The 27,866-nt window shown below is 47.2% G+C and overlaps 1 protein-coding gene across 6 annotated transcripts in view; it reads left to right on the forward strand.

The window, feature by feature from the left end:
* The window catches only part of Spata13 (spermatogenesis associated 13), a 285,474-nt gene that overhangs the window by 212,424 nt on the left and 45,184 nt on the right, over window positions 1–27,866 (forward strand). For 4 of the 6 annotated variants that reach the window (XR_012908001.1, XM_075950253.1, XM_075950251.1 and 1 more), the window contains exons 3-4: window positions 13,151–13,513; window positions 15,777–15,921. Coding sequence is in view for 5 of the 6 variants with exons in the window: in XM_075950253.1 (XP_075806368.1) it covers window positions 13,151–13,513; window positions 15,777–15,921 (508 nt within the window). In the remaining variant the exon portion in view is untranslated. Of the gene's footprint in view, window positions 1–13,150; window positions 13,514–15,776; window positions 15,922–17,252; window positions 17,368–27,866 lie in introns of those variants that run through there. The other 2 variants (XM_075950254.1, XM_075950257.1) reach the window with 2 other exon arrangements.

A 27,866-nucleotide genomic window follows, 5' to 3' on the forward strand; every position in this document is an offset into this window, starting at 1 on the left:
CCAAATTGGCCTTTGTGAGACATCCTCAAGCAGACACTCCTGCCCCTATTTTCTGGAAGCCCACCACTCTAGTAAAGGATTTTCGTAAGTCTAGCCGGTTCTATATGTTAAAGGTAGGATTCTGGGGCTGAGGTAGATTGCTTCCTTCCCATGCTGAGTGTGATCTCCAGGACTATATAACCCAGTGTGGTATCTCCTGCCCTGTAATCTCATCTCTTGAGAGGTAGAGACAGGAGAATCAGAAGCTTAAGGTAATCCTCAGTTACATGAAGCAAAGCAGAACAAAATACAAAATAATTTGGGGGAAATTTTAAGTGTTTTAACCAGATTGCTATAAAAAGGAGCTGGGATCAGCAGGGGGCTGGAGGGGTGTCGGGCTATACTGCTGTCTTTTGCAAAACACAACCTCATCCTGCCACCTGGTGGTGAGTCTTGGTAAAGAACAGTGCTGGGTTTGACATGACCCTAAAAATTATTCCTTCTTTTAAAAATGCCATTCAGAAGCTGAGTGTACTGACACAGATCTGTAACCCCAGAGGGGCAGAGGCAGGAGGATTTCGAGTTCAAGGCCAACCAGAGCTGCCTAGTAAGCTCTGTCTTAAAAAGACACACATAGACGTACACACAAACACACGCTCATTCAAGACCCAGGGCTGTCACTCTCTGGTAGAGTTCCTCCCCAGCACTTGCCAGACCGTGAGTTCCGCCCTTGAACTTTGGAGATGGAGGCCTTCTGACATTTATTTGTTAACAGTATTCCTCCTTCCCTAGAACGGTGCAGGATCCATAGTTCACGGTATTAGTAAGGAATTTGCAAAAGGAACACTGTCTTTCTACCTGTCTGCAGGGTAGAACCATTGTCTATAAGTAAATGAGCGCGCCAGCTCTGAGCCCTTTCCGGAGCTGGGGTGAACCGTTTGTAAATGCTTCTAGTTTGTGCCATTCAGATATCTTGGCAAACCGGGGAGTCTTGAACATCTCTGGGTCTCTGTTGTCCCTAAGTATGGGGTGACCTGATAGAATTGCAGAAGCCACATAGTCTCTTATTTAAATGTTTACCTAACATCTCAACAGTTTCAAGATGATCATTTTAAGTATGTGTTTGTCATACATGTATGTATGAGACAACATGTATGTCTGTGTACCCTGTATGTGTCTAGTGTCTGAGGAGGCCTAAGGAGAATATTGGATCTCCTGAAACGGGACTTATGGATGGTTGTGAATTGCCATATGGATGCTGGGAATCGAACTGAGGTTCCCTGGTCCTTCAAAGAAGAAATAAATGCTCTTAACCACTGAGCCATCTCTCCAGCCACGCTCCCTCAAATCTTTTTGTATATAACACTGCATTATACTTTGGCAAGAAGTTGAGAAATTCTTCCAATAATTAGATTGGTCGCACATTAGTATTTTTAATGCGACAGCATCTAATTTAGTTCAGGCTGACCTTGAATTCACTATAAAACCTTGAACTTATTACCCTCCTGCTTCTGCCTCCCCAGTGCTAGGATGACAGTGGGAACCACTGTTCCTGTGTATGTGCTGCTAGTAACCAAAGCTGACAGCTTCATTCATACGAGGCAAGCTCTCTGCTACCTGCCACCCCAGGCCTTTTATATCCTAACAGTGTGGTATTTCATTCAGTGACCTCATCAAACCCAGTGTGTTTTGAACCTACCAGGTGCAAGAGACTGAAGTCAGGTAAAGCCTGGTAAGGCATACAAACACCACTGAGGTTATGTGAGGATTATCTAGCATGGACTATATCCCACAAAAGACATAAAGACAATATAAAGAAGAGTCATGGTTCTCACACACTTGTGTGAAATTGGTCCCAGTAGTTGCAGATTTGATAAGGGTGACCACACTTGACTGACAGGAGTGGGTTCCGGAAGGTGTAGTCGTCTGGGCATGTGATGCAGACCCCTGTTACTGTAAAGAGCGAGGAGGGGTGTCACTTGGTTTGATGTTGTAGAGCCATCCAGCCGCAGATGCCATAGTTGTGGTCAGGTCACCCACACTCCCAGCCCCCATGCAGAGACGCTGTTACCTGGTGAGTGCTGAGGAGCCAGGAACGTGTGAACAGAGAGACAAGCCAGGCTCCGAGCTCTGGAGATGAGATTTAGAAGGAAAAGCCCCCGAAGGAAAGTTGCCAGTTTATATAAAAATATCCTGAAGGTGGTAAGCTGAGGTTGAGAGTGGACAGGAGCTAAGGTGCGCTGAGGTTAACCTGGGTCTGTCACACAAGCTGCTGTGTGGTTAGCCCAGGCTGACCAGTCCCTCCACACAGGCTGCTGCAGAGGTAAGTGGGCTCACACACCTGACTTCCTGTGTCTGTCAGAGGCTTGCTTGCGCCTGGCGGTGCCAGGTGGCTGAACTGCTGTGTGCTTGGGGAACTACAGATGGGCTAACTTTTGTGCAGGTGGATGGGTGGAGAAATGACAGATAAGGTTGGTCAGTAGGTCTGGATATGATTAGAGAGGACCTGGCTTGGAGCAATAGACGTGTCCCTTACCCTGCAGGCATTGAGGAGTCAGGGGGAGCCTGAGCAGAGACAGCAAGGGGAACTGTGGAGTCAGGCTTCACTGAACCAGCTTTGTAGAGAAGTGGTAGCCCTCCTGAGTCTAATCCTGCATGGAGGGGAGGAGGTCACAGGCCGCAGAGTCATTTAGCAGTTTCTATGTGCAGTGAGTCTGTGTGAGTGTTTACGGGGACAGAGGGTCGGTGGCCCTTTGCGCCACAAGGGAAGTACTTTGTGTTAGCATGCCAGCCATCAAACAAGCCACGAACCTCGCAGACTGGGAAGCAAAAGGAAGGACCCCTTGAACACTAAGTACGCTGCTGCTAACATAAAATGTCCCTCCCCCTTAAAGCAGTAGAATCGTCCAGCAGGGAAACGGTGAATTCAAGCCAACTTCCAGCGCTAATGAACGACCCTAGGATCTTCTGATGCTGCTGCGGCTGCGCAGTTCAGCGGAGGTGCACGGAACCTGGCGAGTCCAGCAATGTTGCTTCTGGGAGATTTTGATGGCTTTGAAGTTATTTCACACAACCGTTCCTACAACCAGGAAAATGTTACATCCACAGAAATGAACGTAGCTGGGCATGCATGAAGCTCTCGGTTCATCCCCAGAGCCTGTAAACAGGCATGGAGGTGCACCACGAGGGAGGTGATCTGTTGCTGCTTACCGAGTTTAAGACCAGCCCGAACTACATACGACCCAATAAAGGGAAGAAAGGAAGGAAAGAAGGCAGGAAGGAAGCAAGCAAGGAAGCTGGCTAGTGAGATGGCTCAGCAGGCATTGACACTTCTCACCAAAGCTGACCACCTGAGTTCTACCCCCAGAATCCTCATGGTGGAAGGAGAGAACCAGTACCCACTGGTTGTCCTCTGACCTCCACACTTGAGCTACAGTACTCCTGTGTATATGCACATACATACAAATAGATAGTTTTTTTTTAAAAAAAAATCTGTGTTTAAAAAGAAAACAAAGGGAGAAATGTATTGATCCCAGAAAATCTGCTCAGGATTGACTTAGGTACCTTATGGAGGTGGAATTGGAAGCTTACAGCCTGTCACATCGACCTTGGATGTGGTTTCTTCTTTTAAGAATGTGTTTGCATTTATTTATTGCATACCACAGCCTACGCGTGGCAGTCAGAGGACAGCTTGGGGGAGGACTTGGTGCTCGCCTTCCGCCAGGTAGGTCCCGGGGCTGGAACTCAGGTGACCAGATGGCGCAGCAGGCTCCTTTGTTAGCTTACATTTGTTCTCTCCTCCTAAGAGGTTTTCAGCTATGCCCCCACCCTGCCCTGTTTCTCCTTTTGGAGGAAGAAAAACATCCAAAGTGCAAAGGGAACTGGATGTGGCAGTGCATGTCTGTCACCCCAGCACTCAAGGCTGAGGCAGGAGGATTGCCATAAATAGGACAGCCTGTTTACACATGGAGACCCTGCCCTTCAACCTCTATCCCCACTCCAGTCCAGCCCCCAAAAAGAAAGACAAGAAAAGAGTTGTTGTTAGAAAGACAAAACTAGACACTCAGATCTGGAGTCTGTGTGAAACAGCTCTTTATTTGTATAATGGAGTCATTTTCCAACTCGGTCTTTTCGAAAGTTGTTTCCATCTGCTCTGAAGTCCTTTGCTTGTTATTACACACAAAGATGCTCTTTCTTCAGTGACAGGTTTCACAGAGTTCTGCTGGACCCTTTGTGCTGACTGACTGGGACTCCTTGAACTTACAAACACCTCTAAACGGGAGTTATGGCGAAGGCCAGGGGCTCTTGGGAGGCCAACCTGGACTGCATAGTGAGTTCCTGGCCAGCCTGGGCTACATGTGAGACCCTGTCCCAAGAAAAAAATAAGAACGGCTTCCTAAGATAATTTCTAAAAGCTGAAATCTGAAGAAATGCCCGCATGCCTGCGCATGTCAGGCTTCCATGTCCTGTTTCTAGACTAGTTTGTGTCTGGTGAAATGCCATCAGAGATGATGTGCCCTCTGAACACTCCAGGTGCAAGCCTGTGGGGAGCACCCGTAGGCCCTGAGCTTGTGAAGACTGGGAGGGGGGAGGATCCTTGGAGCCCAGGAGTCATAGGCCAACCTGGAAGCATAGGGGAGATCTCATTTCTAAATAAATAAATAAATAAACCTCAGGAAAAACAACAGGGAGAGAGGAAGGGATCAAAACCACACAGATGCTTTTCCTGAGCACAAGCCTCAACCCACCTTTTAAGATTTTATTTATGGAGTGTTTTAATTTGGTGCATGGACGCTGTGTGATAATCCTAGCACGGTAACAAGCTGTTTCCATTGCCTTTTCCATTTTATTTATTTTTCTCTTATTATTTGTTTAGTTATTTGAAACTGATTTGAATTCCCGATCTTCTTGCTACCACACCTACCCTTTTGTGGGGAGGGAGAACAATATTTTGCTATGTTACTCAGGCTGGCTTCAAGCTCTTGATTCAAGCGCTTCTACCCCAGCCTCCTGACTAACTGGGACCACTGTTAACTACTCCAGGCCCAGGGCACTGGGCCCAGCTTTAAAGGCATTTTAAATCATGGGCTGAAGTTACTTTTTTTCTCTGTCCCATCTACAGGATGGATCAAGGCCATTTACTCTGCCACTGAGTCATGCCCCCACCCCAGCATGTCATATTAATGTTATGAGTAGCATTAATTAACTTTCTAGTGACTAATATTAAACATGTTACACATTCTCGTGTTTATGAAAACCTGGGCTAGGATGTGGCTCAGCGTTCGAGTGCTTTGTTTAGCCCATGCCCGATCCTCAGCCCTGGAAAGAATGTAGGATAATAATCACATTAATGTGAACCATTGTCGTCATAGTACAGGGAAAGTTTTCTCTCAGCTACCAGCTTATTTCATTAGGGGCTCAAAAAGGCATAATAAACCTTAACTGAACTCCTAAAATAAGAAAAGTCAATTTCAGTGTTCTTTTCTGGGGCCGGTTCTCGCTGCTGGCTAAGAATAGATTCTAGTGTATATGTTTTGTTGCCAGATTTCTCTCTCCTAAGCTTTCCTGTGATAGATCAGAATGGAAATTCCTTTCTGGCTGGCGGGTGACAGGTGTACCATCTGCATATCAGACAATATATGTGGCTATCAGACAATATCAGACGGTCTGTTTGGTAGAGGGAAAGGGGGACATTCTGTAAGCTGGGTGTCAAACATCGGCCATGTTTTCTCTGATAGCCTGCAGCCCTGTGAGGTTGGAAGGGTGTTCCCCCTTCCTGTGGAACAGCACTTTCCACCCAGGGAGAAATGTGTGGCTTGAGGAAAGGTGAAGCTGTAAGGAAACTGTGGGGATTTGAGGTACGGGCTGGGTGAGTGAAGGGGACAGAGGCATTAAACACAAATGCAAGTCTTCTCTTTCCAGACGTGTTAATATGTCTTTATTAGTTTGTTCTTTTGTTTTTTGAAAGAGGGTCCTGCTGTGTAACCCAGGTTGGCCTTGTCCTCTCCACCCTCCTGTCTCTACCCGCTGGGTCACAGGTCCTACTTAGGCACTTTGAAAACCTGTCATTCATCTGGAATCTTAGGAGTTCTTACTTGAAAAATCATAAAATATATATATATACATACATATATATATATATATATATATAACAACTATGCACGCTAATGGCATATTGCTCAGACTGTCTTCAGACACATTAATCTTCATTTAGGGAATAAAGAGCATCCCTAATCCAAATGTTTGAAAGCCAGAATCTTCCAAATTCCATGACTTGTTGAGCACTGATATGATTGCGCAAGGGAAACTGTTTGCACACAAAATTGTTTAAAAAAAATCGCCCTTAAATTGCCATTGGGCTGACTGTGATGAGATATGTGTGAAACAGTAGGGAACTTTGCTTTTACACTTGGACCCTGTTTAGTATAGTTTGTGTTATTTGATAAAGACTGACCAGGGCTGAAGAGATGACTCAGGGGAGCACTGACTGCTCTTGTAGAGATTCTGAGTTTAGTTCCCAGCAACCACATGGTGGCTCACAACCATCCCTAATGAGATCCTGTGCCTTCTTCTAGCCTGCAGGCATACTTATGCAGACAGAACACTGTATACATAATAAATAAATAAAATTTTTCCCCCCAGCGCTCGGGAGGCAGAGACCTTTGTGAGTTCAAGGCCAGCCTGGTATATAAGAGCTAGTTCTAGGATAGGCTCCAAAGCTACAGAGAAACCACATCTTGAAAACAAACAAATAAACAAACAAAAAGATAGTGGGACCAAAAGCAACTTGGGGAGGAAAGGATTTATTTTATTTTATCTCAGTACTTATAATCCGTCATGAAGGAGAAGTCTTGGAAGAAACTCGAGGCAGGAACCAGGAGTCAGGAGATGAAGCAGAGACTGCGAAGGAACGCTGCTTATTGGCTTGCTCCTCATGGCTTGCTCTGTGTGCTTTCCTACACACTCCAGGACTGTTGTTCAGGGGTGGCACCGTCCGTAGTGTGCTGGGCCCTCCCACATCAAACATTAATCCATAAAGTGAACGACAGACTTGCCTACAGGTAATCTGATGGAGGCATTTTTCTCATCCGAGGTCCCTCTTCCCAAATAACTCTAGCTTGTGTCAAGTTGAAAAAAAATCAAAAACAACCAGAACAAACCCATCCCTGAGATCTCTTTATTTGTATGCAAATACTCTAGAATTAGAATCCAGAAATAATCTTGCATAAACGGAGGCCATGACTGCTCCAAGTGTGGTTGAGTGGGGAGGTTTGTGTTGTAGAGGCGAGGGAGAGAGGAGCCAGGGGCATCTGGAAGAGTCCAGAGCAGAGAGAGAAAGTAGAAGGTTAAATGTGGCCGGCAGACTGAGCCAGGCCAGGAGAGGAGAGAGAATGACTGGGGGAGGAGGAGGAGGAAGAGAAGGAGACAGTGAGAAAGAGCAGGTCAAAAGAGGAAGACAAAAGAAAGAGCACAGGGCCAGCCGAAATGGCAGGGTTATAAGGGAATGAGAAAGGGGGAGGAAGTATGAGCTGGAGACGGTTAGGGTAGGGGGGGGGGTGAGAAGAGCCAGGGTGATTGTTATACTGAGTGAGCCTGGAGGCCAGCATGCACTTTGATATGCCTATAACCACCACACATAGCCACTTGTCCCCAGTTTATTTTGGATCTAACAAATCTGAAATGCTCTGATATCTCCAGTTGGGGCTGGAGAGATGGCTCAGCAGTTAAGAGTGCTACCCACCCTTCTAAAGGTACAGAGTTCAGTTCCTACAATGAGATCTGGTGCCCTCTTCTGGTCTGCAGACATACATGCAGACAGAATGCTGTATATATAAGTATATATAATAGTCTTGTTTTTTTTTTTTAAAAAAAAAAAAGATACTCAAGGGGGCTGGAGAGATGGCTCAGCGGTAAAGAGCACTGACTGGACTTCCATAGGTCCTGAGTTCAATTCCCAGCAACCACATGGTGGCTCACAACCACCTGTAATGAGATCTGGTGCCATCTTCTGGCCTACAGGCAGGATACTGTATAAGTAAATAAATAAATAAGTCTTTTTTTTAAAAAAAAAAAAGATACTCAAGTCATAATTTTAAATAACGATTTGGGTTTTTGTCACGAGTAGGGCTTTGCCTCCAACTGCACTCTGCTGAAGTGGAGCGTGGGACAGGTGCCCTTAGCACCTTGGTTTTTGAGTAGATCCCTCCAGTGCTTTCCTCCGGAGTGGTCAGGAAGTTTAAATATGGAAGCGTGTGTTCTGGCCTTCAGGCAGGGAGACTGTGCTCTGCATCCCTGTAAACCACGGTAAAGCAGGCTGTGGGTCTCAACCCCTTTGGGGGTCCCCTGTCGGACATCCTGCATACCAGATATTTACATTATGATTCATGACAGCAGCATTGTTATGGTTATGAAGTAGCAATGAAAATAATTTTATGGTTGGGAGTCACCATAACGTGAGGAACTGTGTTAAAGGGTCACAGCGTTGGGAAGGTTGGGAACCACGGCTGTAGAGGGTCTTCCCTTTGTCTTCCATCTCCTAACTTTGTCCGGGCCTGTGGTTCTCCAGGAGCATTCTGGGAAGTAAACTTGATACGATACGCATTTTCAGAAACCTGTGTCTCCATCAGTTTCTTTTTTAATCTTCATAGAGTATCTTTAATTTCATTACGTGTTACATTTTCTTCTGAATTCCCCTGCTGTCTCGGCTAGCTAGACTTGCCTAACACGGAACATGCAGCAGACGGCTAAAACGGCAGACAGTTCCCTCCTCACAGGTATGGAAACCACAAGGTCAGAGTCAGAGTTTGGCAGTGACAATCTCTGGCTTGTAAATGTGTCATTCCTTAACTGGGGACAGAGCTCAGCTGGTAGAATTTCTGCCTAGCACACTTTAATCCCAAGAGTTGGGGAGCAGAGGCAGAAACAGCTGAAGTTTAAGGTCATCCTCAGCTAAGTGTCAAGAGTGACTCTAACTTGGGCTACTGAAACCCTGCTTCCAGGTAGATAAATCCCAGGAGGCACTATCGCATCTTTGAGAGCTTACTTCCTTTCTGTTTGTATCCAAATTTTCCTCTGCATATAAAGTCAACAGCCATTGGTTTAGAACCCACCTAATCCAGGGGGAGCCCAAAGCACAGTCACAGATGCATGGAGTGGGTAGGATTCCATCTGTCTTGGGGCATTTACCAGCTAACCCTGTGTGTCTGGCTTTTGAGTAGACATTCTTTTAAGCATTTTTCTTTTTAATCACCTGTTAATAATTTCTTTTCACAGAAATGTTTCAAGCAAACAGTTTACATAGTCTTTTATTTCTGTAACTTAAAAAAAAAGTCCTATATAGGAAGAAAATATTGCTCATCGACTAGGAAGGCCACTTGAGAAGAGTTGAGAAAGGCAAGAGTTAAAAAGGGCAGTCCCACAGTGCAAGGTCTGTTTACAGAGGTTTATGACTTGGGTGTGACTTGGTCATTCTAGCTTCTGAGCCTCTGAGAGACTTGAGTTGAGCAGGCTGGATTGGACCAGGCAGAGCTCTGTGTGGCCATGTAGAGCCCTGATCATAGTTTTAAAAAGACCTGAGCAACTCTGGAAAACATGGATATGGTCAACTGCCTGTTCCTCCAGTGTGTGTGTGGGCAGCCCCTGCCCATGGCTAAATCTCAGGTAGGTTCTCAACCTGGAGAGAAGGACGTTCGCTGGAGGGTGTGTTTAAAATCCTAAGAAGGAGCCCGGTATTCTCCACTCTTCCAAGTGAACCTGGGCAGTATTCCGGAAGCACAAAAGTTCTGCTTAAAACAAAAAGATTGTTTAGAATTGGTGCAGCTGTTAGCGGAGTCCTTGCCTGGCACGCCTAGCGTGCATAAAGGGTCAGCCAGTTCCACATTGGCACGGGAAGGGATCTGCCTCCGTTTGGCTGAGGGACTGCCTTTGAATGTTCACAGGAGGTTTCTCTTGAAATGGATGTTTCAGCTTGATGTGATACTTTGTAGCTAGATTTTGGGATCAGTGGGACATTTCCATGCTGTTTAGAGGGTGGCTTCTCTTGTATCTTTAGCGAAGGTATGACAATCTAAGTCCTTACAGTTGGAGTTCTTCTGTGCTGCCTGGATTCAGACAGTAGCTGGCACAGAAGTGTGGCAGGAATACCTGCTAGGCTACTTTGACTGTGCCTACCTTGCCCAGCCGCAGTCACTTCCTGGTATATTTATTTTTGGCATCGGTAAGAAAATACAAGTTGCGTGTTGCATAAGCATGAAACAAAGCTTCTAGCCATTAACAACAACAAAAATCTAAAATTTTAGAAAATAATTAACCATACATGTCTTTGTGAGTAGCTAGACTACACCATGCCTCAGATTTTGTGTTGTGCACTTTTTTTCTAGCAAGGTGCCTCTGACCCTTTTGAAATGACATCATATAAATGGATTTATTCTTACTGTGTACTTAAGTAGTCTGTGCCAGATGATAGTGATTTGTTTCAGTCCCCCATCATAACCTGATTTTCAAACAGAATTCAGGAAACGGTGTTAATGTTATGCTTTCTCCTTTTCCCGTGGTGATGTCAGGGAGGATGAAAACATGCGTCTCTTCTTGTGGGTATGGGTATGAGCGAGTTCACGGAAAAATACCTCTGGTGGGTGGTGAGGATTAGCGGTTTCTCTACCATTTCCGTAGGGAAAGAAGGAGGGGAAGGAAGTTGAGTGGGAATGAGTGTCTCTTAGGAGAAATAGGCCTGTAGAAAAGTAAATGGGGAAAACAAGGGTTGTGGTTCTCCCTTTCTCCAGCAGTGTAAGGAATGAGTGTAGGGGAGGGACCTTAGGATCACTGAATTCTTTGGGGAGACTGTTACAGGCAGGTAACTCTATAGGCTGGTATGGGGGTGACTTTTCTCAAATGTCTTGGGCTCACAGAACTTATAGAGTATAATCTGCCCCTTCACAGATGTCTTGAAGGTACAGGACAGCGGCATAGACAGAGGCTGTGAATAGAAGTTCATAGGACACCTGAGTGGGTGTGTGGCCCTGGGCAAACCGCTCCACTCCTCTCTTTCTCGGTGTTTCTAGCGTGAAGAATGAAGAGGTTGATGGAGAATGTCTGTACAGTCCAGCGTCTGCTTTAGCACAGGTGTTTGCTTTTCCGAGACAGCTCTGGAGCCTGTCCGGGAACTCGATCTGTAGACCACGCTAGCCCCAAACTCGCAGAGATCCACCTCTCTCTGCCTCCTGAGTGCTGGGATTGAAGGTGTGAGCCACCACCGCTGGGCTAGCACAGGTTTTTAGGTTGCTGAACTGTACTTACTTATGGGGTCCAGCATTTTAATTTGATTCATGCATACTGTATCTTATTTTTTAACTTGGGAGTCTCACTATGTTATCTAGGCTGGCCCTGAACTCATGTATAATCTTAGCAAACACTAATACATGTCAGAGTGGAAACTAAACAAGCCTTCCTTTTAGAGCTCTTGTCACTGGCACAGGGTTTCTTTTCCCAAGTCTCTACCATTTAACTTTCTTCTCGCCCAGACTGTCTCATGAGCAGGGCAGGGCCAGGCGCCTGGGATTGCTGTGTCATCCCTTGGTCACCTGCGTGCTCTGCTGCCCTCCCTGCCTTCCAGTGTAGACGGCTCTGCCTACTCTGCATATCCCAGGCTCCTCCTTCAACCCGCGGCTTCATAGCCTGTGTGGCTTGTGTTTTTACAAAGTGAACAGGGACAAGCTAGATGGGTAATACTGTCCTATAATCTCAGCACTTGGGGAGCCCGGGGTAGGAAGATTGCTCAGACAGACACAGACAAACACACACACACACAATGAAAGAGAGACAGAGAGTGGTGTGTGTGTGTGTGTTTGACTGGGTACTTGAAGATGTCCAGGTTTCTTGAGTCTACTGCTGACAACCACCTCCAGTCTCTGGACCAGCCCTACTCCTTCCTGCATCCAGACTTTGGGGGATCTGCCAAGTAGACTGGTACCTATTTCCAGGCAGGGCAAGTCCAGGGCATGGCTACTCTGTGACCATTTTTGTGGAGTGACAACTGACTCTACCCGATAAGGCCTATCCTGCCAAGACTGCAATTTAGCCACTTAACTGAGGCTACCCAACCAGCCCCTGGCCCTTACAGGGATGGATATGGAAGTCTGCCCAGTTCCAAACTGCATATTTTCCTGATTGCTTTTGAAGAAGTTTATAAAGCTGGGTGGGCCTGGTGGTGCATAACTGTTTACTCAGGAATGGTAGCTAGTAAGTTAGCGTAGGATACATGACAGAACCCTGCCCTCCTCCTTCCCCCCAAAGATGGAAAACGTATTTGAAGTATTAAAAGTGGTAGGTGTCTAACTTGAAATCAGCACTTGGTGGAGTGCTTGCTCCGCACATTCAGGCCCCTAGGCTTGATCCAGGAACTGCTACCAAAAAAGCTCTGCCTCTTTTAGAGTCACAAGATCTTGTCCTTGTTCTTTTGAAGTAGCCTTCTTTAGGTAGCCCAGGCTGGCTTGAATCCATCGTCCTCTTTCCCAAACCCTGGGATTACTGAGTGGACCACCATACTCAGCTGACGGTCATAGAGGATGGGGTTATGGTGGTTATCCTGTCTGAGAGCCAAGGTTAGCCCCGACTGGTCCAGGCCCACACAGCTTGTTTGCAGTCTGGCTGTTCTAGGAATGCTGCCTGGTTCAGTCCGCTCTCTTTAGACCATCACTCTGGGATGGGACCCTCAAGTGTCGAGCCCTCCGGGCCCTGGATGTAATCGCATAGCACCTTCTATTTATCAGTAGCATCCGTACTGAAAAGAAGAGACTTCAGGGCAGCTGTGGGTCTTGTTACCCACTTACTGATTACACACTCGGTGTCTGGCTGCTGTGGCTAGTCTCCTGCTGTTTAAGCATATTTGGGAAATGCCCACCTTAGTTCTATGTTCATTTTATTGTAGACCCGCTGGCATTCTTAAACGTCTCACTGTGGCTCATCGCTGGTCCCCAAATGTCTCTTAAACTGTAGAGTTAATTCAGCCTGGAATGAAGTTCGGCTCGTTTAATCCACATCTGGGTGTGTTCTCGCTGTGTCTGGCACAGTTAGTTTAAGAAGCCTGGGCCTCTGCAGAGCGGGAGGGAGGCGGCAGCCATCCGCTCGCACCTGCCTGCATCTCTGAGCTCACTCCGCCTGTTCATTTGCAAAGGTGGTGAATGAGGATGACTGGCAGCAGGGCTCAGCCCAGGAGGAGGAGCAGACCGAGGCAGCCCGCGTCTCCCGGAGGAGATGGGGCTCAGGAAGGCGCACCCGGCCACGGCCGCTGTCTGACTACGGCCAGCTGGCTAGCCGAAGCTTATCCATCCCTGAAGATGCCATTGCTGCAGACCCTCCAGGTGACGACCATGTGGACACTGCGCAGCCGTCAAGAGTGACCACCACCGGCCAGGACCCATGCGCCCCCTCAGGCTGTTCCAGGGCGGGCTGGAGGAGGCGACCTATATCTGTGATTGGAGGGGTCAGCTGCTATGGCAACACCCAGGCAGAAGATGTGGAGAACCTCTTGGTCCAAGTAAGAGCTGGTGTCTCCAACCGTGGCCAGCAGAGACCCTTGGCTCCTTGCCTCTGTCTTCCCTGCAGACTAAACCTGGACACTGCTTTTCCTTCTGGGGAGGGTGGACCTCCGCACACCTTTTCCTCCTGACTTTGAAACTTACTTGGATTCACACTAACAGCCCATTCTCTCATCGTCTGTTTTCCAGTCTCCTTTCCTGGAGCCTCAGCTAACAGCACAGACTTGTCACTTGTCTAAAAGCTTGCGACCCGAGCCAGGGGGCCATACCCTGGCTTTATCTAGCGTACTTGCTGAGGGAATGATTGTTGAGAGACAAAGTGGTTCGTTGTTAGAATGCAGGCATAGGAACAAAATAAAGATGAACCAGAAGGGGGTGGGGGTGGATGTAGCTCGGTGATGGAGCATTTGCTTTGATGCATGGAGCCCTGTGTTCCTTCCACCCACCCACCCATGCCCAAAACAAAGCAGAAGACTGTGCTCGGGGAAGAATTGGTCTTCTGAACTATCACAGCTCTCTTTCTCTCCGTCCCCAGGCCTTCATCACACCTCCATCCACCACTCCTGGAAGGGGCGACCTCGGTAGGCTTGGAGCATGCTAGGCAGGCTCTCTACCATGCAGCAGCAGCAGCATTCCTTATTCTGCTTCTCGGTTGCAGTTTTGCTGCAGATTTGACCATAAACACCATTGGTCCCTCAGCGCATTTGGCAAATATTTCATCCAGTGTGTAGTGAGCACTTTAAGGTTATGGAACGTTCAAGTAAAGGCCCAGTCTTGGAGACCCTCATACTTCTTTGTATGCATGGCCCAACTAATGCCATGCTCATGCTCAGATAGTCACAAGGTAGTTTATACAATAATTTTTATGCTCAGTTTCATTTTGAAAACCTGTTAGGTACTTTCTTAGGTTTCCTGTAAGAGTTCTCTGAAAAAGAAATTTGATTTTAGGCTTGGATCGTGCACTACAACACTTCCTGCCAGGGCCAACACGATGTCTTCCTCGTACCAAACACCGAGAAGCTCTAGCTTAATTCAGTTGATTGGAGTTCTGCGAATAAAGTGAAAAGCCCAGTGTGGTGGCGCATACCCGTGGTCCCTCCAGGTCATTCAGCTCTGCAGAGTTTGAGGCCAGAGCGGACTATGAGACCTTGCCTCAAAAACAAAAGAACACAAGCAAAAGTGAAGTTGAGGGTCTTTTAGGGTACCCCATTTGTTAGGAAATATTCCTAAACAAAAACATTGCAATATATTTGAATGTATTATAATATATTAATATATTTGAATGCAAGACACAGTTGAGGTATAATCTGAGATACTTAGAACATACTTTTATTTCTGAGCATTAAGATAGTATTGTGTGCCAACATGGTGGTTCTTGCCTCTAATTCTAGAACTGAAGAGACTGAGGCAGAAGAATTGTGAGATTGAGGCTAGCCTGGTCTACAGATATACAAACTAAGGGACAAAAGGAGAGCCAGCTCAGTGATTAATGATTCTTATTTGCCTTCTGGAACGCCTGTGGGGGGCAGCTCACATCTGCCTGCAACTGCAGCACCCGGGGTCAGACACCTTCAGGCCTCTGGCAGGCATCCACTTTCAGGTGGCAGACATAACACACAGACACATACACCTGTACATGTAAAATAAAATATTTCTTAAAATGATTTACTTATTTTTATATTATGTGCACTGGTGTTTTGCCTGTGTGTATGTCTGTGTGAGGGTGTCAGATTCCCTGGAACTAAAGTTACAGTTGTGAGCTGCCTTGTAGGTGCTGGGACTTGAACTTGGGTCCTCTGAAATAGTAGCCAGTGCTCTTAACCACTGAGCCATCTCTCCAGTCACCAAACAAACAAACAAACAAAGTAAAGCAACACTGGAGATCTGTGACCATGTGTGTCTGTGTGCTGTGGCCCAGCCCTTGCTTTCTCAGATCCTACTCTGGGCAGCCTACCTCCTTAACTGTAGCTAACCGTTCTGCTGCTGTCTCGGCCTTGGCCTTCCCTTCTCCTTCTCTGTTCACCACTGTGGTGTCACTCTTAGCGGGGCTGAAATGTGACTGCGCCGTCACTGAGGCTGCTGTGGAAACCTTAGAACAGCTTGTTGCCCCCGAGCTTGGCGCAGCCTGCTGCTGGTCGTGGGGTTTGCAGAAGCCACTCCACATCTGCCAGTTGTTCAGGGTGAGAACACAGAAGCGTTCTGTGGCTCGCAGGAGCTGAGACTTCCTGGCACCTTCTCACAGCTCTTCACTTCCTTTCGCAGCCAGCAGCCAGGCCTCCCGTGCCTGCACACCAGGTCCCACCCTACAAGGCTGTCTCCGCCCGCCTCCGGCCCTTCACCTTCTCCCAGAGCACTCCCATCGGGCTGGACCGCGTGGGGCGCCGACGGCAGATGAAAGCATCCACCGGTGAGTCTTGGGGCTTCCTCTGAACCCCGAAACCTTTGGTCTGATGTCAGGGAGTCCGAGTCACCCAGGTGATTCTGCACTTTCTCCATCTTTCTCTCGGTCAGGGCAGTGCTTCGGTAGTTATCTGGGTTACTCTGAGTTTTAGACGCCAGCTCCCTCTTATGTCTCCACACCTAAGTTGCTGCAGAGCCATCCGGGTGTAGAGACCCAAGGCTCTAGTGTGGAGGATGTTTTTGGTATGTTTGTTTGTTGAAGGCTGTAGGAACACCATGCCAGATCTCTCCTAGCTTCTGCCAGCCTCGGGGCTCCTCGGCTGGCCTGTGCATCCCCATCTGCACCTGCGTACTCTGTGGCAGTCTCCCTGCTGAAAACATAGGTGCCCACATTTCCCCCTCTTGTAAATACACCAGGCACAACTGGGGACCTGGGGTGAGGATGCTGTCGTCGTTGGGGGGGGGGGTTCAGTGCTTCAATGGTTGTATCAAAGTCTCTCATGCCTGCATGTGCTCGGCTGCCAACAAAGACTAGAAAAGCTTGAAAGATGTTGTCAGGCTCTTAGGAATGGAGGGGGTTTCTCCTCAGCCCCTACACACAAGCACCCGATTTCATGATTTATGTATTTTTTTTAATTAATAAAAAAGCAGAAACAAAAACCTTTAGGGATCTTTGGTTTTAAAAACACCAAAATTAACTGACTTGTTTAAGACTAACTATGTTGTCCAATTGGTGGAGTACCTGCCCAGCCTTCACAAAGCCCTGAGCTCGGTCCCTAGTACTACATGAAACCATGCATAGTGGTACGTGCCCAACATCTCTGCACTTGGCAGATGGAAGCAGGAGACTCAGAAGTTCAAGGTTCTCCTCAGTCATATAGTGAGTTTGAGGCTAACTTGCTCTACATGAGACCCTAACTGAATAGGGGGCAGGGTGGAAAGAGGAATGGGTTAGAAGAATGTCAGGTGCCCCGAGAATGGCTGGAGAACTAGGTAGGTAGGACATGTATGATGTCAGGATTGCCCCCAGTAGTCATGGAACCTTAAGAAGCAGTGTCGCTGGGCACTGTACCACCAGGGGAAGGGGGAGGCCAGCCTGTCCTGCCCTCCTGTCTTACTTCAAGAGTATGGAGACTCTAGCTGTTTGAGCTCAGTGGCCTGTTCACCATGTGAAGGGTGTCCCCCTGCCTCTGCATTTGTACAGGTATTTGGTTCCCTGCCGTCAGTGTGTGCCCAGGTGGTGTCAGGAGCAGACTGGTCCCGACAGGGTCCTTCCTTGGCGCGGGTCCACTCACACTTCCTCTCTCCCTCTGCAGTGAGCACTGACAGTGTGTCAGAGGAGAGCGATGAGCAGGACAGAGTTCCCTTCGTCCCTTAAAGCCCCGCGAGAGACAGTGAATCAGCAGGGAAGTGTTTAACAGAACAGGGATGCTCTGCAGGAGAAGACGGCAAGGTGGGGGATACTCATGTCCAAACCACCCTACCCCACAGTGCTGTACCTACCCCAGATGCTATGAATGCCCCTCCTTCCTTGGAGATAACCCACAGGTTGGTCGCTGCATCAGACATTGCTAGGCTGACGGCCTTAGTCTGTGTGGTAATTCCTGCTTCCTCTCCGGCTGCTCGGGTGGCTTTCAGAATCATAGTAGAAAGTGGGGAAGGGTCACATAGGTCTCTGAACTGGTGCACGTGTGTCCATGATGTCGCAAAAGGAACTTCCTCTAGAGCCAGGCCATAGGATTTGACTCGGCAACCCCTCTTCTGACTGTCTGCTGCCTGCCTCTCCCAGCACCTCTTACCTCATAGGGATGTGTCGGACAAAGTGGTCCTACTTCATTATCTGTTATGTTCTTCTTCTCTTTTTTATCAAAAGATAAAAAACGTATAGTGCCTCAACTATGGGCCAGGGGCTATTGCAGTGATTTAGGGTACAGCATTTCAAAGACTACACGGATGACTTCTGTATTCTTGGGTTTTATGTTTTCTGAGTTTATCTGCTACAGACTGGAAATACTGAGAAGCCATATCTTTACTGAACGTGTCCAGGCTCCTGTGCCTTGACTCTCACACATACTGCACACTCCAGCCCTAGCCTTGTCATGACTAGACGGCTGAAGGACTGTGCACGTGGTATTTACATTGTACCAGTATTGTGAGCCGTCTAGAAATGATTTCAAGTATGTAGGAGGATATGTGTATGCTGGGTGCTAAGGTCATGCTATTTTAGGTAAAGGGGCTTGAGTATCCAGGAAGGAGCTTGGCATCCAAAGGGACTTGGATACAGAGGGGTACTGTACATCCCAGCATTTGAATACATTCCTGATGGGATTCCCTACACCACTAGTGATATTTGTGGAGACTAGGAAAGGGCAGGAATGACACTGAGTAGCAACCTGGGCAATGAAGAGGTAGTGAGGTCCCCTAAAACAGCAGGCGATAATACACAGAGGTTCAAAACGGAGGCCAGTGACTGAGCTCCGGAAACATGGCCAGAAGAGGGCGCTGTGGTTAGAGACAGTGGCTAAACAGAAAGGCATCTCGTGCCTTGGGGTTCTGAGTACTATATGGAGTCATTGCCAACAGGGAAAACAGTGCATTCTGGGTTGTGCTTCAATTACAAACAACAGCAGAGCTGGGCATGGTGTCACAACCCTTTAATCCCAACACTCAGGACGCAGAGGCAGGTGGAACTCTGAATTTGAGGCCAGCCTGATCTGCAGAGTGAGTTCTAGGACAGCCAGGGCTTCACAGAGAAATACCGTCTTGAAAAACAAAACAAAAAACAACAGTGAAACCTGTGTGCGTGTGTGTGTCTGTGTGTTCACACGTGCATGTGGGGGGTCACAAGCACACCATAGGGTGTGTATGTAGGAGAGAGAACAACTTGCAGGAGTCTGTTCTTCCTTTCCACTGTGAGTCCTGGGGATCAAACTCAAGTCAGGTTTGGCGGGAGGTACCTTTCCCCTCTGAGCCATCTTACCTGCTCCTAGTTTGTGCTTTGTTTGGAAGGAAAACATGTCCAGGCCTATGTGGTCGTGTGTGTCTCTAATCTCAGGAAGTTAGCCAAGTTACTGTGGGCTTTACAGTGAGTTCCAGGCCAGCCTGAGCTATATAGCAAAATCCTATCTCAATCAATGAATCAATAAATAAAACTTAAAGATTGAAAGCCAGAGAGCGAATGAAGGAGAAAAGCAAGTACAGTAGTTTGGGGTAAGGCGAATGAAGAGAAGAAAGATGGGCGTGAGGCTGCTGTATGAGGCCCACTGAGCATCCACAGTGGCAGTGACCACAAAAGCCACCAGCAGTTTCCGCAGTGTTCATTTCCCTGCAGCGAGAGGAGGCCGAACTGACGAGCCCAGGCTCTGGCTCAGCGGGCTAGAGCTGGGATGTCCCCTTGGAGATGAGATGCAGTTAGAGAGAGCAGTGCTAAATGGGAGGAGGACATTTTGCAAGAGTAGCTGCCTCTGTGTTTACCCCTGGTTTCCGGCTGTGGCTTAGCATCCCCCGGTGACATGAGTCATAGGTTCACAGCATGTGCCCCTGCAGGGTGTCATGGCAGCACCAGGGTGTGTCTCCAAGCTTCCTAGACCATTGGGTCTCATTGAGGTGGTGTTGGGTGTGAGCCAGTCACTGGGAAGTTCTAGGTGGCATCTGGGAGACGCCATGGCAGTTTAGGAGACTTCAGTGAGACCAGCGAAGAGATGGGCATAATCTGTGTCCAACACAAGTGGCCTTTTCAGCGAGGACAAATCATTGCCCCTCTGTTATAAAAATGTCCATTGTAATCAGCTTCCCACAAGTAGCTGTCTGGTTCCTACAGAGAACCGTATCATTAGTCCTGGTGAGGACAGGCCCTGTGGTCTAGCTCAGGATGGCACCCTTTCTGCAGCTATGGCCTGTTGGGTACTTTGTTTCTTAGTGAATCCACTGAGCCCCTTCTCATCAAGATGAAGAGAGAGGTTAGCTGATGCCGGCATCATGAGCATCATGCCCACATGCCTATTAAACAGCGTCTTTTGTGGTTCACTTTTCAAGCTTTGAAGGTCTTCTGTCAGTCATACCCCTGGCCCCACATTGGGGGCCCAGTGTTATTGTCAAGCCATTAGCTTCCAAGCATCCATGTGTGTAAGCTCACTCTGTCTGGAGAATTAAGATGCACCTCTTCCACTAAGGGTTACTCTGTGCTGGGTGCATAATAACCTGGTAAAGGATGCAAGGCTGTCAACAGGAAAACGACTTACTTAGAATACCTGCCCAAAGATGACGGGCTGTGTGGGGACCCCAGATGCAGGGCCCTCGGTTTCCCCGTCACACTTGGCTGACCAACAGATTTTGTGCTTTATTAATCATGTGACACTTTAATGGAGGTTAAAAAAAAGCTTTTTTTTTATTGCTCCTTTCTAGGAACAGGAAAATGCTTTAGGTCTTTTCCTTGCACAGGTTGGAAGTTAAACTAAATGCAGTTTTGCTCTGAGGGCACCTCTCCCTTCATTCTAGGGAGGAGCCTGAGGACTCTCCTTAGTGGAACTAATCTCCATAACAATTACATTCTCTCTTTCAGCAGGAGCCTTGGCTACAACATGACACTTACTAGTGATGTTTTCCTCTCCAGACTGTGTGCATCTTGTATTTCTTCCTGGCTCACTTGCTGTCTTGTATTGTAGACCTGCACATGCGTTATTAGTACTAACCTTACCATAGATTCTACATTATACTGTCTGGAAGTTTTCTCCATCAAATTAACTAGTCCATTATTTTTCAACTTCGTCTCAGGCAAGTTCTTAGGACAAGGGCAGAAAGCATCCAGATTTGTTGCCACAGTAACACACGAATGGATTCTAGCTCAGTTGCTCTTAAAGTCTTTGCTGTTCTCTGAAACTTCTTGAGCCAGGCCTTTATATCCTCATTGATCTCACCACTGCCACAACGATGGACCACCAGGCTCTGCCTACAGTATTCATCTGCTTTTCTGGTCCAGAGTCCCAAAGTCTTTTATATTTTCACCAAAATCAGCATGCCCAGGTTCTTCATACCTACCCCACTCTCGGTACCAACTTCTGTTTTAGTTACTCTTCTGTTTCTGTGATAAAATACCATGTCCAAAAGCAATTTGTAGAAGAGTTTTGTTCTGACTTACGATTCCATCATGGCAACAGGAGCACACACCCTCAGTAGCAAGCATAACACAGACAGCGTGGAACAGGAACTGTGGACAGACTATGAACTCTCAAAGCCCACCCCACAGTGATGCGCCTCCTCCATCAAGGCTGCACCACCTCTCTGAACAGTACCACCTTCTGGGGACCAAGTATTCAAATATTTGAGCCCATGGGGGGACATTTCTCATTCTAACCACCATAGAGGTGTTTGGACGATGTACCAGAAAAGTTCTGAAATGGCCCCCAGCTTCATGAGCCTATGGGTGAACCCAGGTATTACCCAGATAGATGTGACTGGTTTAATCAGTTACGTTCGTTAATAGAGTGTGTGGACATTGCATGGGTCCTGACAGCAGCAAGCCAGTTCATTTAAGAGATGGTTTTGAGGCTAGGCATGACAGCAGGCACCTATAATCTCAGCACTAAAGGGGCAGGAGCATTGTGAGTTCAGTGACAGCCTGAGCTACACAGTGAAACCTGTCTCAAGAAGCCAGGACATAATGTAAAAGGACTGGGGCGGGAGAGGTGGCTCAGTGGTTAAGAGCACTCATTGCCCCGCCTGATGGCACATTGCTGTCAGCTACTCTAGTCCCAGGGGATCCACTGCCCTCTTCTGGCCTCCACAGGCACTGCAGATGCACGGTGCAGAGACCTTCATGCAGGCCAACACTTATGCACATAAAATAAAAATCAAGAGTAAATTAAAACAAAAAAATTTGAAGAGCCAAATTCAGAAGTTTTCATGGGGACTGAATGTTGACAACATGAATCATTAGTTTTTTTAAAAATAATTATTTATTTATTATGTATACAATATTCTGTGTGTATGCCTGAAGGCCAGAAGAGGGCGCCAGACCTCATTACAGATGGTTGTGAGCCACCATGTGGTTGCTGGGAATTGAACTCAGGACCTTTGGAGGAACAGGCAATGCTCTTAACCACTGAGCCATCTTTCCAGCCCGAATCATTAGTTTTGTTAGCGGACGCAGCGATTGTTGGCTCTTGTGGGAGGGCTGGAGCGTCTAAGCACCTTCGAAGGCAGATTTAACAGTTAACATCTAGGCAAGGCTTTTCTTTAGCGGAAGAATTGGAGAGAAAAAGCAACAGAGTGAGGGGCAAAGATAGTCAAGAAACTTGTTGACAGTCCTGCAGTTACTTAAGGTTTTGTGAACGAGCCTGCGAGTGTGTGTGAATGAGTGTGTGCGTGCATGAATGGGTGCTTGTAAGAGCTCAAAACTCATTAACTGGGAGCCAGAGTGGCATGCGCCTTTAATCCCAGCACTCGGTAGGTCAAAGAAAGTGGATCTCTGTGAGTTTGCCTGGTCTACAGAGTGAATTCTGGGACAGCTAGGGCTACACAGAGAAACCCTGTCTTAAAAAATCAAACAAAACAGAAAGAGTCACTATACAGGAACCTCCTGCCTTGGTTTTGTTTGTTTGTTTTTATTTTTGTTTTCCTTCTGAGATAGTGTAGTGTAAGCTTGCTCACCAGCCAGCCTTAGGGGCCTATCTGCCTCCTCTTCTCTCAGTCCTGGACTTACAGCTGTGTGGCTCTGTGCTTAGCTTTTCTTTACATGGGTTCTGGGGATCTGACTCTGGTCCCCAGGCTTCCAGATTAAGAATGTTACTGGCTTAGCTATCTTCCCAGCAGCCCCTATTTCTAAGTCATTATTATATAAACACGTTGTGAAGAGGTCACTTGTTTGTTTCCCAGCCGCCCTGCAGCTCAGACCCAAAATAATCACACAGAAACTATGTTATTTAAAACACTGCTTGGCCCATTAGCTCTTGTATTGCCATGTGGTTGTGGCTTACCGGCTAAAGTTCCAGCAGAGCTACATGGCGTCTCTCTGACTCCGCCTTCTTCTTCCCAGCATTCAGTTTAGTTCCCCCCCCCCCCCCCCGCGCCTAGCTAAGTTCTGCCCTGCTATAGGTTCAAAGCAGTTTCTTTATTAACCAATGGTATTTACAGCATACAGAGGGGAATCCCACATCATATACATACTGAAATAATTTCTGAATAAAGTTAAATAAAAGATTTATTTATTTCTCATCACTTTTACCCATGAGAAAAAACTGAAATAAAATTTGAGAAATACTGGTCATCGCTCAGTGAGTGCCTAAAAGCTTATTTCTTCCTCCCTGGTCCTGCATCAAAATCTGCACAAGCAGAACCGTCAATGCCCAGTGGCAGAGCACAGGCTTAGGGTGTGGGAAGCCCTGGGCTTCATCCCAGTCACCAAAGAAAACACTGTGTCTATGACTCCAACTTCCAGAGATGTGAGTGGTTGTGTGTCCACTTTTTTCTGTTGTTGCTCTTGTTGTGAGGCATAGTCATGTTCAAACCTACGCTGATCTCAAACTCAGGGATCCTTCTGTTTCTCCCCCTCAATTGCTGGGATTTTAACTGTGCATGACCACACCCAGCTAGCTAGCTAGCTTTCTGCTTGAACCTAAGCTGATTTCAAACTCAGGTATCCTTCTGTTTCTCCCCCTCAATTGCTGGGATAATAACTGTGCATGATCACACCCAGCTAGCTAGTTTTTATTCTTTTTCTTTAAGAAACAAAGATCTGGGCCTTCTCAGTGTAGTGGTCTTTCTTCTCACATGCTTGCCAGGACGGCTGTGTTCTCTCTAGCTCTGGGCCCTCTCCTGTGTCCTGTTTAGAAGCTATCCTTATCTCTTGATAGCCTGAAGTACTGTGAAGGAAGGCCCCTGGGCAGTCCTGAGAACGCCTTTCTCCAGCATGGGTGTGGTGTTGGAGATAACGGAGTGTGGGCAATGAATCACAGTGGCCCTTTAAGTGTCTTTGTAAAGTTCCTAGGTAAAAGTGCTGCGGTCAGCTGGGTGTGGTGGTACTGCCTGTGACTGCAGCACTCTAGAGGCTAAGGCAGGACAAGAGTTTAAGGCCAGTGTGGGCCAAATAGTGAAAGTACCCTCTCTAGGGCTTCAGGGATAGGTCCCAAGGCCTTGAGCATGCTCTGTCGCTGGCCTACATTCCCAACCCTTTAATCTTTTTTTAGTTTGACTGTCCCTCTCTGTTTCCTAGGCTAGCCTTGAACTCTCTGTGTAGCCTGGGAAGCCCTTAAACTTATCATCCTGCCTCACAGTCCACACTGTTAAGCACGTGCTGCCATGCCTGGCCTTCACACGCCTCCTTTTAACACACACACACCCCAGGGAAAATATATTTGTATTTTTGAGTCTGCCTAGCCCACATATTTTACCAAGTCATATTTGATACTTTAAAATTTTTATTCCAGTTTGCTCGTACGATAAACTGTGTTCAAAAAAGAAGACTGTCTAGTTTCCTTAATGTCTGGGGCGGGGGAGTTAATATTTTAAGTGTAGTACCTGAGGAGGCCAGGGCATTCCTCTGAGTTACAGGCATTGCTGAGCTACCCAATGAGAGTGGTAGGAACTGAACTTACATCTCTAAAACACCGTTAATGTGCCTTTTAATGCTGGGCCATCACCTCAGCTGTGTTATATTTTTTAAAATCACTTTAGCAGTTCAGCAGGACTCTTGCTTAAAACATGGGTTCTAGATGGGTGGTGGCGGCGAATACCTTTAATCCCATCAGAGGCAGACGGAACTCTGTGAGTTCGAGGCTAGCCTGGTCTACAGAGTGAGTTCCAGGACAGGCTCCAAAGCTACACAGAGAAACTCTGTCTTGAAAAACAAAACAACAACAACAACAACAAAAAAAAAAAACCCATGGGTTCTATCCCCAGCATCTTTATTTTTTTTTTTTTTTTTTTTTTTTTTTTTTTTTTTTTGGTTTTTCGAGACAGGGTTTCTCTGTGGCTTTGGAGCCTGTCCTGGAACTAGCTCTGTAGACCAGGCTGGTCTCGAACTCACAGAGATCCGCCTGCCTCTGCCTCCCGAGTGCTGGGATTAAAGGCGTGCGCCACCACCGCCCGGCTCCCCAGCATCTTTAAAAAGTAAATCAGTAGCGTGTTAAAGCAGCTGGTAGTAATGAGAGACAACAAAGCAAGAGTGAGGAGGTTAGTTGGGGACAATAATAGCAACTAGAGGAAAAGATCTCCTGGAGGTGAGTTAACTTTTGTTTCTGTTTTCGCTTGTTTTGAGAGAGAGAGGGTCTTACCGCATGTCCTCAGCCACTTCTGCTGCTGCGTCCCTGCACTGGGTTCTAAGCACACGCCATCGTGCTTGGCTTGCTTTGCTGATCAAAACATGTAGTATTTCAATTATTTAAGTAGCTGTGTGTGCCTGCATGGGGAGGCCAGAGGACAACTTACGGGAGTCTTTTCTCTCTCTTCCGTGTGGGTCCCAGGGATTGAGGTCAAGTTGTCAGCACTGATGGTGAGCAAACGCCCTCACCCGCTGAGTCATGTCAATTATCCTTTAAAAAAACGTTTTTTTGGGGGGGAAGGTTGATTTTCAAGACAGGGTTTCTCTGTAGCTTTGGAGCCTGCCCTGGAACTAGCTCTTGTAAACCAGGCTGGCCTTGAACTCACAGAGATCCACCTGCCTCTGTCTCCGCAGAGTTCTGGGATTAAAGATGTGTGCCACCCCCGCCCGGCTTTTTTTCAATTTTTTAAATTTTTTTGAGATAGGACTTTCTCTGTAGCCCAGGGGGCCTCAAATTATATAGCTCGGATCGGCGGCCGCATGTTGACAACAGTCTTCCCGCTCTATCCTCCCAAGTGCTGGAATTGTAAGTGTGAGCCACACACCCAGTGTGAACTGACTTTTTATGGCTTTATAAAATCCTTCTAATTTATTCCAGTAATCACTCAATTATTTCTCTCTCTCTCTCTCTCTCTCTCTCTCTCTCTCTCTCTCTCTCTCTCTCTCACACACACACACACACACACACACACAGAGTCAAACCAACCCAGTCTAGATTCCTAGTGCACCAGGTGGAATCTGCCAGTCTCCCTCAGAAGACTATGCATTTCTAGCAACATTGTTGTAGACGTGAGTCATCCCCACACACAGAGAAGCAACTATAATTTCTGTCCTCCCTGCCCCACCCTGCGCCCGGGATCCAACCCAGTGCCCTGTATACCCCAGGCCAGTGCTTTACCACTGAGCCGTGTCCAGCCCTACAACTCCAATCCTTTCAAGGCACGATACAGATAAAGAACAACTCCTTCTGCAAAGGACACTCGAGTCAGATCATAGTTGTCCTTCCTATCTGTGGGATCCACACTTACTAACAAGTCTCAGACAAAAACATTTGGAAGAAAACTTGCGTGTAGATGGACGGAAACATTTCCCTCATCATTAATTCTGTATGTTTACAGCCCAGTGTAATCCTTTCACACCGTGTTTGCACAGTTTTGGGAGCTGCAAGTCATCTAGGAATGATTAAAATCCGGGACAGGCTGTGTATGGATTCTGTCTTAGGGATGTGAACGTCCCAAGGGGCTGGAAATCAGCCCATGACTGATGTGGAGGGAGCGGCTGGCCGTGAAGCACTCTGGCACAGCCAATCACTGGTGAGGAGAGGAGCCTTGAAAACCTGCTCTGCGTTCAGCTGCCAGGAAGAAATCTAGTGAAGTCGGATGCAGTAAGCACACACACACACACACACACACACACACACACACACACACACACACACACGTACGTCTGTATGTACGTAATCTCAGCACTGGGAAAAGCTCAGAGAGCAGGAGTCTGAGACTGACCCATTTCAAACAAATTGTGGAAGTATTACAGATGGACTGCGATTGGTCACTGTTTTTATTGCGGTCTATAAAAACAGTGCAATGCTAGAACTAAACATGGGAATAAGAATTACATTTTCTTTTTTTTTTTTTTTTTTTTTTTGGTTTTTCGAGACAGGGTTTCTCTGTGGTTTTGGAGCCTGTCCTGGAACTAGCTCTTGTAGATCAGGCTGGTCTCGAACTCACAGAGATCCGCCTGCCTCTGCCTCCCGAGTGCTGGGATTAAAGGCGTGCGCCACCACCGCCCGGCAAGAATTACATTTTCAAAATGAATTTTTTTCTATTGTTTTTGGTTTGGTTTAGATTTTGGGAGCAGTTGTCTCACTGTGGAGCCCAAATAACCTAGAACTCACTGTGTAGGTCAGGCTGACCTTCTAACTGTCCCTTCTGAGAGCTGGAGTTATAGCGTATAGCACAGATACCTCAATGATTAAAAAAAAAAAAACTTCAGCATATAGCACACTGCCTTTTGCCTTAATAAGAATGTGAAAACTATTTTTAAATTCTTTTTCTTCTTCAAGATTTTCTTTTTATTTTGTACAGATGTGTGTACATATGTACATATGTAGATGATTGTAGGCACCCAAAGGCATCGTGTCTTATTGGAACTGGAGTTGTAGGCAATTCTGAGCCTTGAGACATGGGTGCTGAGCATCGAACTCGGGTCCTCTGCAGGAGCAGTGCACTCGCCTACCCATCTCTCTAGCCTTTAAGGACCATTTTAAAGACACTGTCCGCAATAAATAAATAGAAAGGAAGGAAGGAAGGAAGGAAGGAAGGAAGGAAGGAAGGAAGGAAGGAAGGAAGAAAGAAAGAAGAAAAGGCTACGTCTTCCACCACAGAAAACCTTGTTGCTTCTCAAACAGTTGACACAGCGGTTCCCCCGCTATTACCTACGTGGAAAACTTGCCAGGAGCATGTGTTAGGGAGGGCCAGGAGCGTCCGAGCTCCATGCCATCTTTCTGTGTGTACCCTGTGGGTGGGTCCATAGTTTCTGACGTCTCCAAACTGGTGCTGGGCGTGGCTTCTGACCAGAGTCTTCAGTGTTGGTGCTCCTCCCAAGATACGGGTGCCCAGCAGGGAGGCATGAGG

Source organism: Microtus pennsylvanicus, chromosome 15 (genome assembly GCF_037038515.1).
Source record: "Microtus pennsylvanicus isolate mMicPen1 chromosome 15, mMicPen1.hap1, whole genome shotgun sequence".
Taxonomy (NCBI): Eukaryota; Metazoa; Chordata; class Mammalia; order Rodentia; family Cricetidae; genus Microtus; species Microtus pennsylvanicus.